Genomic DNA, 12,640 nt, shown 5'->3' on the forward strand with positions numbered 1-12,640 from the left:
TCCATGGCTACTCCATGACTTATGAAAATAGGCCCAAACAGCCTACAAATGGCTAAAAGACTGTCACTGGATGTCTAGGGTTGGATATGACTTTATGGCTACCTACCTGCAACTAATAATTTTGTCAGTTAATTTTGGATCTGGAATCGAGAGTTTGTAAGGCTTCCAAATGCAATAATCAGACCACTGGCTTATGGTTGACAAGATTATCTATGTGAATTGGCCTTATGTTTCCTTTTATTACCTATCTAATGAGACAACTTCTGATTCCCGCCCCCTTCTTTCAACCACCCAGGTCAATGGAAATGTCTGGATTTTTGGTCACAAGAATTAAGAGGCTGTAGCCATCTTTCTATTTGCCATACTTGAAGGGCAATCATTCCTGCAGTTTCTTGGAGGAGCAGCAGGAAAATTCCTCCAGAGCTAATGGATGGAATGGGACATACCAGACACCTTAGACTATAGAAAGATGGAAAAAAAAAGGCAAGAACAAAGTGCTTTCTAGGTCAGTTATGAGGAATAGGAAGACCTAACAGAAATCAAAAGAGAATATATACATATTTCATATTTAGTAGCCTTATATCCACATTAGCCTTCCTGAAAAGGGGTCCCGTTTGTCCCCACAACACATATGAAGGATGGGGTGATGGAGGGGGGGTGAAAAAGGCCAGCAAAAGGGGGATCAAAGTACTAGGAGGTGAGCTATAGTGCAGCTAAACTGACAAGAGGAAGAGCCTGTTCCTTTAAAGTTAATACACAAGTTCTTAAACTCCTCCCCCCCTCCCCCCCCACTACCGGGGGCCCGTTTCAAACCACCCCCTCTTCTCTCCACCTTCTCTCCCCTCACCCCTCCCACCAAGCGTGCCCTGTCAGCGAGACTAACTACGCATGCTCCTCAGTGCTTCGCTCGCTTCTCCTCGTTTTCGCGGCCGCAGTCTTTCTTCACCGGTCTCCTCCGGGCGTCCGCTTCGGACTCCGGGAGAACAATAAATCCCAGAAGCTAGTGCAGTGGCCTCGGGGGTAGGAGCTGTTAGGGGAGAAAAGCGAGGAAGAAGGAATTACTTGGGATTGTTCTGTTTTCGCGGCGGCCGGAGGCCTGCCAACGCCTCGGCCTGTGGCTACTTTTGAAGTGGGAGCTCGCGTCGCTTCCTTACCTTCCCTCCCCTTTACGCCCCCCTCACCCCCCCCCCCGCTTGTTAGGCGGTCACGCGGGGGCGGGTCCCCGCTGGGTGGCGGCTGCGCCGCGAGGCGGGAAGGGACTGGGAGGGAACCCGAGCTCCGGCAGCCAGGGAAGTCCCGGCGGCGGCGGCGGCGGCGGCGGCAGCCGCTGCAGCTACGATAGCTGCAGCCACTCTATTAGTAGCAGGAACAGCGGCGGCCTCTGCTAGAGGAAGATGTCAGAAGAGCAGCCGGGGAAGAAACGAGAACTGAGGTCCGAGGTGGGTGAAAACAAGCCTGTGACCGGGACCACCCAAAGGCTGCAGCCATCCCTCGGAGGGGGGCGGAGGGAGGATCGGTTGGATTGCCGGAGGGGCCTGAAGCTACTACAGCCACCGCAACCTTGGGTGGGGGTGGGGAGAAGAGGGATAGTAATCGGAGGGCTGCTGGAGCCCTTGGGGCCCGCTGCAGGGTTAGGTGTGGGGTGGTGGTGATGGTGATGGTGTCAGTGGTGGCCGTAGTGGCGTGGGAGTGAAGTGGAGTGGAAAGGGGGCCTACCTGGTGCAAACCGGGCTGTTGCTTTAGCAACAATGACTATAGCTGCGGGTCTGAGCCGCACGGAGTCCAGAGTTTTCTGCAGCTGCTGCCGGCATTTGCTGCCCATGGCTGCATTATGAAGGAGACGTGCATTGTGAGATAGAGTTGTAGTAGCTCATCGTCCTGCGCGCCTCTCTCCTTATTTGGGGAGGTTTTTGGAAACCAGTGACCTGGGCGGTGGGGAAACCCATCTCACTTTCATGTCTCGACCCCCCCTCACTGCGCCTCCAATCTCCATGAAAATATTGGGGCATGCCTCTGCCCTGCCTGTATTTTAGTTTGATTTGCACATTAACATCGGGCTTCCCTGAATACTCTAGTGGGTTTCCTCCTTTTGGTATTAGTTCCGGTTGCTCCTGCCGTGTACATCTTGTGGGAGTGGAAAAAAGTGGCGTGAAGACCTTGCTATAGAGCTAATAAAGAATGTTTTGGTTTGTGTTGTGCAGATAATGGAATTATCGTCCACTGACTCTGAGACTGAGTCACCAAAGGAAGACACTGAAGATGACATTCAGTTTGTTAGTGTAAGTAGCTGTTGAATTCAGTTTTACCATGGTAACTGATGCCTTTCGTCCCTCGTTACATGGTAATAATGCATTTCTATTGGGATTTCAATGCATTTCCAGTCATTGTTTTAAACCACAGACAGCCCTATGAGGTTTATATTAAAAGTAGTATTCCCATTTTACAGATGAGGAAACTGTACCCCTAGAGAGGTTAATCACTTGACTTGCTGCTCCATCCGCATCTAGGAATTGTCAGATCCGGGATTTGAGTCTTTTTTTTTTTTCTAACTTCAGACCTAGCACCATATAAAATCTATTTAGAAAAAGGAAAAGATGTTTGAGATCATCCACCCCATTTTCCTCCTTGTGAATGGGATTAAGTGAGGGTCAGAAGAATTAGGTTCATGGTAACACAGATTGGAAATGGTTAAGTAGGGAACTGAACCTACACCCCCTTTCCTCTGTCTGCTACCTTCTGTGTCTTGCTATGCCTCTCACCAGTTTGGAGTTCAGCTGTCAAGCAATTTCACCTTGCTGGAAGAGGCATAGCAATTGAGAAACATAGAAACATCTAAACACTTAAAATAGATGTTACAAAGTCCCCACACTTCAGTTCAACAAATATTTTTCAACTTTTTTCTATTTGCAAGTCAGTACTAAGTTCTAGTCATACAAAGATGAAACAACAATTTCTATTATCAAAAGATTTCTACCTAATAGTGGAGTTATACAAATAAACATATATAAATTAGAATAAACATATATGTTAGAATATAAATTAGAAAATTTGTGGCAAAGGAGAGAGCTAAGTATTGTGAAGAATTTGAGAAATGATCACTTTTAGGTAGAAGAAGGAATGGTCAGGACTTTATAAAGCAGATGGCACCTGAGTTTTAGCCATGAGATTTGGAATAGTGGGATTTCAGCAGATAGAGATGGGAGAAGAGAATGAATTAAAGCCCAGATATAGTAGAGTGTAAATAAGAATATGAGTGAGGGAGAAAAGATAGAAAACTAGATTTGAGAGATTATAGATGGCTTTGAATACCAAGGATGGAAACTTATTTTATACTTGTTGGATAGGCAGTTAGTTGCCACTTAAGGTTTTTGAGGACTGGAATAACATGATGAGAAAGCAGTGTGATAGGAAGTTTGTGTTGGAGAGGGAATAAATTGGAGACAGGAAGACTAGATATTGAGATCTTTTCTTTACAATAGTTCAAGTTTAAGAGAGGTAATAATGATTTGAACTATTAGGGTGGGAATTATAGTGGGAATTGAGAGAATACCTATATTGCAGAGGTAAAATAGACATAGACCTGGACCACAGTTTGGATGTGAGGGAGAGGGAAGAATCAAAAATGGCTTGGAAGTAATGTCTAGGTGACCCAGGAGATTGATGATATCATTAATAGAGAAGGAAAGAAGTGAAAGAAATAGTGAATAGCAGGTCTTGGAAATAAGATTTGGCTTTTAAGTTTTGGGCATATTGCATTTCAGGATCCGAGAGTAATTGCTAGTATTGTTTTAGGCACCTTGACAAGTATTGGTGATCTCTTAAATTTTCAGTTAGTTAGAGAGGAAAGAAGAGGTGGTACAGAATGTAGGTAACGCACATGGACAGCATCAGTGGTAAGAGAAAGATAGAAAAAAACCAAAGTAAATAGGAAGCAGGTTCCAAATTCTCCAAAAGCACAGCTGATGTTGGGATCATTTATTTACTAATGGAGCAAATTGCCCAAAATAGTAAATAAGCTTGTGCTATCCAGACTTATTCATTTATATTGAGTATACAATAAGAAGGCAGAGAACTTGGTAATACATTTTAGAAAATAAAGTAGATAAGATGAGAAAGTTTTAGTATATAAAGTCAGTATAGTATCTTGGAAAGTATAAATAAAGTGTTTATTTTATTTAGTATAAATAAAGTCAGTATAGTATCTTGGAAAGAAATCAGGATTTGGAGTTGGAAGACCTATTAATTTTATGTATTAGTAATAGCCATCTATTAGTAATATAACTGTAATTCAGTAATTACTCTGTTTAGGTTCTTTATGTAAATAGAGTTTTTGATATTTGTATTATCTACCTCATGTTTTATGGAAAATATGTTAATATGACTATTAGTATCTTAAACTCTCAGCCATCTAGAACAACTCAATTTCTCAAGGGTTCCAGATGGCTGCAGTTTTATGGTAATCCTTTGTTCTTGAGCAGTGATGGAGAACTTTTTAGAGAACAAGTGGCTAAATTGCAACCCTCTCATGCCATGTGAGCCCCCTCCCCCCTTTTACCCCAGGCAGGGGAGAGAGGAAGAATTCCCATTGGGCTGCTGGGCAGAGGGGCCTGAGAAGTGAGGAATGTCCTCAGGCGCATGGAGAGGGGGAGGAGAACAGCCCCTCTGGCTTAGAACCCATATAGTTCTGAAGTATCTCCTCCTGACTTTTTTTACTTTGGATGGTGTCATCATTAAGGCCTAGAATTCAGTAAGCCTTTGGTTATAAAATATTTTGATCATTATCTAGGCACATTATTATTCAGGTACTTTAGTAGAATTGTTTGGAAAGTCATCACTGGAACAAATCCTTTGTTTTCTTGCTAATTAATGGTAAGGGTGATAGTCTGTTTCTGATACTTGAAAGTATTGTAAATTGTGTTTAGTAGAACATTAGATTTAGAGTAATAGGGGCCTGGGTTTGAATTGAAACTCTGCCGTTTTACAACCTGCATCATGTGTCACCCTCTCTGGGATTCAGTTTCTCATCTCTATAAATAATGGTTTAGACTAGTTGATCTCCAAGAGCTTTCAGGGGTAAATTTTTTGGTTTTACTATGAGAGATTAGGATACACAGGTACAAATTAAGCCTAATACTTGCAAATTTGTTTAAACAATCCTAAACTTGTCTTCTTACCAGGTGGTGGCTTTTAAAAAACCAAGAGGTTGTTGCATCATAATTCCTTTTTTATTTAGGTGAGCAAGAATGTTTATCAGAGGGATTATACTTCTGACTGGATCATAGTGTCTTTTATTCTTAGCCCTGGTATTGGAGGAAAAAGACAAAAGCCTAAGATAGAGAACAAAAAAAAAAGGCTAAAACATACATGTTAAATGATAATTGAAGACATTTGAAAAGCAGTGTAGACTTGTAGATTTTCTCAGCTTATTATCTATATCAGATAAATCAAGTATTAAGTAAACACTTAATGTGCTAGCAAGATAGACCTCCACCCTCAAGGAGCTTACATTCTAGGAGAAGGAAGACAACATATAAAAGAAGAGTGTATTGAGGAGATAGAAAAGAAGTCCAGTAATGAGTGAAGTAAGTGAGGCTGAGGCACCTCATAAAATGGTGGTCCAGCTTAGGGACACACCAATCAGGAGGGTAAGATTGATTTTTTTTTTGGGATATCCTAGTAGTTTTCTGAGACACATATGTTTTGAATAATTTTATTTCTCAAATTACTTTAAGGGTAGGTGTGATTATGGTTGTTTACATTTTCATTCCAGAAAGGGCAAGAACTAGACTGTTTGTTAGGAGAAAGTCTGTATCTATTACTTAGTTTCATGAATGGCTAGCACATTTAGCCTGTTAACTGTTTTGCCTTGATAAATAATGCTATTTTCTACTATAGTTTGGAATGAATTTTCTGAAGTTGTAGGCATACAGGAGGTTTTATTTAGATAGAAGATGTTTTAAGAACAACTTAAGGACATAATGTATCCGGAATTTTAAATATTTATTTTTGAGTCAAATCAGGGGTTGGCAACCTTTTTGGCTGTGAGAGCCATAAACGCCACAGTTTTTAAGATGTAATTTCGTGAGAGCCGTGCAGTGCTCACAGTGCGCGCTCCTGTAACAGCGCCTGAAAAAAAAAATGGACTTTATGGCTCCTACAGAAAGAGCCATATCTGGCCCTCAAAAGAGCCAGATATGGCTCGAGAACCATATCTTGCCGACCCCTGGTCTAGATTTTCAAGGAGTCTGAAGATTCTTAAATTTAATCTCTTTGACCAGAAGATACTTTATATTTTCTTCTATTTTTTTCTCTTCTGGTTTTGTTTTAATATTTCTCGTGTTGTGGAATTATTTATTTCTGTTGACCATTTTAATTTCAGGTAGTCTATTGAGTAAAATTTTCTAATTTCTATTTATTGTCTTAATTCTTTTTTTCGGAGCTTTCTAATTTCTCTTCTAATTTCATCATTTTATCTACTGCTTCATTTCTTTCAGGTATTCTTTAATAGTCTATGTCCAAGCCAGTTTTTTTTCTTCAAGGCTCTGCTTTGTTATTGTTGTGGAGTTATAGTCTCTCTTAAGTGTATGTCTTGGGTGTCTCTAGATCCATCTTTAGAAGTATTCTGTATTCTGTTTACTCAATTGGTATTTTGAATCTTTATGCCAGGGTTAGGCTATATACTCTCTTCTTGCATTTTTAGGTGGAGTAGTTTGTTGGTCTCTATTTGAGCCTGACCTTGATTCTTGCTGCTAGCTTCTACTTTCTCTGTTTTGTTTGCTTGTAGAGCTCTGGAAAGGCTCAGGACACCTGGCTCTACCTTACCTTGCATTGTCCTGTGGTTTTTCAGGCCCGTTGGATAAGCTCAGGTCAGAGTGCTGTGAATTGCTTCTTTCTCATTATTTGTCAACACTGTTCATTTCCTGTTCCTCTTGTCTTAACTTCTCAGCCTGTACATAAATAGCTTCTTTAAGTGTTCTTGCTTTCTAGGCTGAGAGGCTGCTCCTAAATTCTCTGATGGGCCCAGGAAGGCTTATTTACCTGTCTTATACTGGATCTAGTACTCAGCCTTCTTATGATGTAGTCCTGTCCTGGATAAGGGGGCCTACTGTAGTTTCTATTGGATTTTTTTTTGGTCTTTTGATCTTTTTTAGATATTTGCTGGGGAGTACATCTCTGCAACTAGTTACATAGTCATTGTAACTTGAAGTAAATTTAAAGAATATAGAATCTTGTGATTCCCAATTGAATGTGGAGGTTAGCATGAAGAAACCAAGGGTCCTTCCCATTCCTTGTTTTTTGTACTCTTTGACTTGAGAAACTTTAGTTTTATTTTATTTTTTAAAGAAAAAAGTTTTGATTATTGAAGATTTTTAGATTGTATGTACAAAAGTACATATGCAACATTTGCTTTTCTGTGTTTGCCTTCATCATTCACATTCTTAAAAACTCCTAAATAGTTCTAGCATTGGTGTGGTACAGTGAATTTTGAGCTAGATCTTGGTTTGAATCTTTACTGAATGACCTTATTAATTGTGTTGAGCAATTATATAATAAAGAAATATAAAATAAAAGGGTTAACTATTGCTCTTTAAGATTTCTTCAAATTCTAGATCCTATAAATCTTTCAAAACATAAGTTATTTCTTCTTTGATTAATATATTGATAGTTTCCCCCAAATTATTGAAGTAGTGATATTCTGCTTATATTTAACATTTCTTCTCAAAAATACCCTAACTCTAGAGCAGTGATTCCCAAAGTGGGTACTACTGCCCCCTGGTGCGTGCTGCAGCGATCCACAGGTGCATTTATCTTTCCTATTAATTGCTATTAAAATTAAAAAAAAAATTTAATTTCCAGGGGGCTACGTAATATTTTTTCTGGAAAGGGGGCGGTACGCCAAAAAAGTTTGGGAACCACTGCTCTAGAGGATTATTAAATTGTTTTCATTTCATTAAAATAGTAACTGAAACTTTAGAAAACATTAAAAAATCTGGATTTCTCATATGTGCAGTAAAATAAGAATAGTAGTTTATTACTCAAATGGTAGAATAATTTTTAATAAAAATGATAGATTGTTAAGCATTTTTTAACTCAGAAAGCACTAAAATACCTACTTGGTAGAAGGTGAAGTCTATATCCTAGTCATTGGATATAGACAGAAAATAAACAGCCCCTCCCCTTGAGGGAAATAGAAATTACTTTGGAATGGAAGGTCCAGAACAAATGATAAATACTAGTTTATGAAGTGGAAGCAATACTTATCTTTCATATATGTGTAATATAGATAATTGCTTCCATCTAAAGATAACTTTTTAAGTTTAAAAAAGTTTTCCCCCGTTTTAAAATTTTTCTTTATTAAATAGCAAGTTGCTCTTCTAATGTTTAAGGATTGAAAAAGAGTCTTCTAGGCAGGAAAAGTGCTTACTTTTGTGATTTCTATAATGAATATGATCATGTACTCATTTTATGACTTGCTTCATGCCTAATGGTACTAGATTGCTAATAAATGTATTATGATCTCTAGAATAGGTGTACCCCTATTAAAAAAGTATGTTCCTAAAAAGTGTTGTGCTTGATTATAACCTCTCTCTAACCCTTCAACCTTTCTCTGCCCAATTGGTTCCATCTCTACTGCCTTCAAACATGTCAAATTCTCCACTCTCCTTAAAAAAACCTTCACTTAGAGACCCTATCATTCACTTAAGTTATCACCTGAATAGCTCATTTTCCTTTCTCAGCTAGTTGTTGTACTTCATATTGGAAGATAACCAAAATGACATCACCATGTCAGGGTCAGTGTACAATGTGTCCCAACTGTGGCTGATTAGAGCAATATACGCTCCTAAAGCTCTGCCACGGGTCAAGCACAAATAGCTTGTATGAACACTTGGGCTGGAAGTGGAGATGTTTCTACATTTTCTTAGCTAAAACTCCATGAAAAAGTGCAACTAAGAAATATGTAAACTCTTTATTTGTATTCAGAAATTTCTAGAGGTCTTTAATGTCCACTTCTAAAATTCTGTACTTGACCTTAACTTCTTGTTTATTTTTTGACTAGATTTGTATAGCCCTGCCTGAGTACTTTAAATTTAGTCATTTTCTAGAAATTTTCATGTTTGTGCTTCCTTCAGTAAAGCAGTATAGTCTTCCTTGTCTCAGTTTGCCTTCTTATTCTATCTAATATGTCTGGGTAGTTTCCTTTCATGATTTCTTGAAATATGATTACTATTTTTGTTCCAGTCATAACTTTTAGATAGTCTAGTGATTTTTATTATTCCTTCTTGATCTACTTCCTAGGACAGATTTTGTGTGTTCATATGTGTTATTTCTTTTTCTTCTTTTTTTTTTTTTTTAACAAAATGGCTAAATGTGGACATTTTTTGCAACACTTCATATGTATAATGAATATTGTGTTTCTTGCCTTTTCAGTGTATGGAGATGGGGAGGGAGAGAATTTGGAGCTGAAAACAAAAATTAAAAATAAAAAGTTTGTTTACCTTATTTTCTTCACTTTTTTCAATCTTTTGAATTTTCAAAATATTTCTTGGTGGTGGTTTTATGGAGTCAGTGAATTCTGTTCTGCCCATTCTGATTTTCAGGGAATCTATTACTTGGGTAAGTACACTTCTTGTGCTTAACTTAATTCTCCTAGTTCTTTCTCTTCCAACTCTCATTTCTTTTTAAATTCTCCCTCCAATGCTTTATAGTGATTTTTAAAAAAACTTTTGAAACACTTGGATCATTACTTTAGGAATTCTAATTTATCTTGTGGATAGGATCTCTGTGTGTGTGTGTGTGTGTGTGATTCTTTGGTAGGTATTTTTTGGAGTTATTTTCCTGGCATTATGCCATGGACGTGACATCCTTGTTGCATTTTTAATTTACTTATTTTCTAGTGTTTCTCCATTGATTCAGCCTTGATGTTTGGGCTAGACTGTGTGCATCTCTGGTGGAACCATAATTGTTTTCTATCATTCTGGCTTGTCTTATCTGATGTCCTGCTACTGTAGAGTTACAGCTTAACAGCCCTCTCTTGCTGAACTGTCTCATGGTGGTTTAGAGGGTATCATCTTAGCCCCTTTCTGTTCCCAGGTTTTGCTTCAAGTTCCCCTGGTTGTTACTGACAACTCTTTGGGAGGAATATGACTAGCTTGAATATCTTGGACCATCTCTTTCCATAGTTCTTGTCTTTGTCTCTTGCCTTTGAGTCTAATTTGTGATCTTGAACTGCAAAGATGACCCACTGGTTTTTCCTTGAATTTTGCAATTCAGACTAGTGCTCCTCTGAAATCTTCCTTGGATTATTAGTTTTTGGGGCACTTAGGTTATATTACTTCTTTTGATTCTACCATTTTGACTGAGCTCCTGGAACAAGAGCAATTGAATGAAAATATTTTAATTCAGTTAAAGTTGGAATGTTTATTTAGTGACCTTTTCTAAGTGCTTATGATAACCCAGGAAAAGTACAAGATAGGGTCTCTGTTTTTAGGATTAATGCCATGAACAGCCGACAACACAAAACAATATACAGATATCTCTTTTACATTGAGAACTTTTCCCCCATTGTGGTTTTTATATGTCAAGGGTCAACATATGATAGTAAAATGGGAATTTGTGGGGAGTTTTGTGGAAACTTACAAATGACAAAGAAGTTTTGGGGAAAAATTTTTTTTTAAACCCTTGGCTTTCACCTTAGAATCAACACTCTGTATTTGTTCTAAGGCAGAAGAGTGGTAAGGGCTGGGCAATGGAGGTTAAGTGACTTGCCCAGGGTCACACAACTAGGAAGTGTCTGGGGCCTGATTTGAACCCAGGACCTCCTGTCTCTAGGCCTGGTTCTCAATCCACTCAGCTACCTAGCTGCCCCCAAAAACATTTTTCTTTTTTTTTTTTTAAAGCATTTATTAATATTTATTTTTTTGAAAAGTTAACATGATTACATAATTCATGCTCTTACTTTCCCCTTCCCCCCCTGACTTCCCCCTTCCCCCCATGGCTGAGGTGTATTTCCACTGGTTTTAACATGTGTCATTGATCAAGACCTATTTCCAAATTGTTGATAGTTGCATTGGTGTGGTAGTTTCGAGTCTACATCCCCAATAATGTCTGCCTCAACCCATGTGTTCAAGCAGTTAAAAACATTTTTCTTAACATTGACTCATATACATATAGCCTATGACCAAATACTTAATCCAAATTTTACAGTAAGGTACTATAAACACCCCATAAAAGAAAAGTAATAAATTCAGACTTCTTCTCTGAGACCCAAAAAATTTTATGCAATTTTTCCAGATTGCTGTGCCCCCTAAATCCTGTGATATGGAAGTGATCCTGTAATTGTGTCAATGAATCAGCAAATGTAGGATTTTGTCAATGTTAGTAATTCTGCCAACTGCGCTGGTTGCAGCTCTTTTGCTTCTCATCTTGAGTGATTCTTATTCATGTTAGTAGGGAGTCCACCAAACACTAGGAAGCCTGTTTCAAAATCCTGTTATGTTACATAAGTAACACTTGTGCAGCATTTAAGCTACTCATCTATCTTTTCAGTATATGACTGGCAACAACCTCTTTTGTAGTCACAAAATTTGTAGATAATGTCTTTGATGATCTGCTTTAATGCAAATCATTTATAGTACAGGTGTCCTTGTACCATACAGATTGTGCACTTCGTGATCAAAACCTGTATAACATTTTTTGGCTTTCCCTCTGTACCAGAGAAGTCTGATTTTCTTTTTCTTGACCTTAATGAAGTGTTTAGAGTACCTTGTAAATTTTGTGTTAAGTGTTTTGGTCATAGGTGATATGTAAGTAAGATTAACATGAACATTTTTAGCCTTTGTATGTTGTTTGCTGGCTTTCACATTCTTTTTGCAAACTTTAACTTTATACTTCTTTTAACTTTAAAAAAGAAATTGTGTAGATCGTGGCTTTAAAAGATAAAATATATTGATGTTATACAATACTGTACATATATTTTATGGATTTCTGAGTTTCTAAGCTTTTTTTTAAATGTCATCTGTTGGCCTTTGAGGGTTGTCTGTGGCTTCTGCAAAACTTAAAAAAAAGTTCCCTAATTTTTTAAGCCAAACTGATATATATTGAAACCGTGATAGGAAAAGTCACAATATAAAAGAGATACCTGTAATATGCTGCAGTTTGTTAGGCTCACTAGATTCTAATGCTCCATAATTTGTAGCCATAAAAACTGGAAGAATAAGTTTTTTTCTTTAAAAAGAGACTTTGGTTCATTAAAGCATTTAACAATTTTACAAATATCATTTTATATCTCTTCCTTCAATTCAAGATCCAATTCATTGTCTCTTAGCAGTGATTTTTGTATACTTACTAGTGGATTACTAGATGAACTGGCCCTCCAACTGCATAATATTATAGAGAGTAGGTATTCTTCTTTATCAACATGTATTTTTTTTCCTGTCGTGGTACCTTTTTTTCTGTTTTAATCCCCTATTTTTATATTTGTAGACTTCAGTATATATGTTGCCTCTAAAAAAGTATCCAGAATTTTAAATTTATCAACCTCAACTCCCATTTTTAAGGGTTTTTCAGACCTGAAACTGTTAAAATTTATCTGAATCTCAATTTTATGCCACATTTTGATGGCAACTGATCTATTTAACTA

At 37.9% G+C, this 12,640-nt stretch overlaps 1 protein-coding gene across 1 annotated transcript in view; it reads left to right on the top strand.

Moving 5' to 3' along the window:
• Nucleotides 1-1,394: 1,394 nt before the first annotated feature.
• The window catches only part of ZNF451 (zinc finger protein 451), a 109,603-nt gene continuing 98,357 nt past the window's right edge, over nucleotides 1,395-12,640 (top strand). Inside the window, exons 1-2 of the mRNA XM_044675923.1 lie at nucleotides 1,395-1,439; nucleotides 2,202-2,279. Coding sequence (XP_044531858.1) covers nucleotides 1,395-1,439; nucleotides 2,202-2,279 — 123 coding nt within the window. The remainder of the gene's footprint in view (nucleotides 1,440-2,201; nucleotides 2,280-12,640) is intronic.

The sequence above is a fragment of the Gracilinanus agilis genome, chromosome 4 (genome assembly GCF_016433145.1).
Source record: "Gracilinanus agilis isolate LMUSP501 chromosome 4, AgileGrace, whole genome shotgun sequence".
NCBI lineage: Eukaryota > Metazoa > Chordata > Mammalia > Didelphimorphia > Didelphidae > Gracilinanus > Gracilinanus agilis.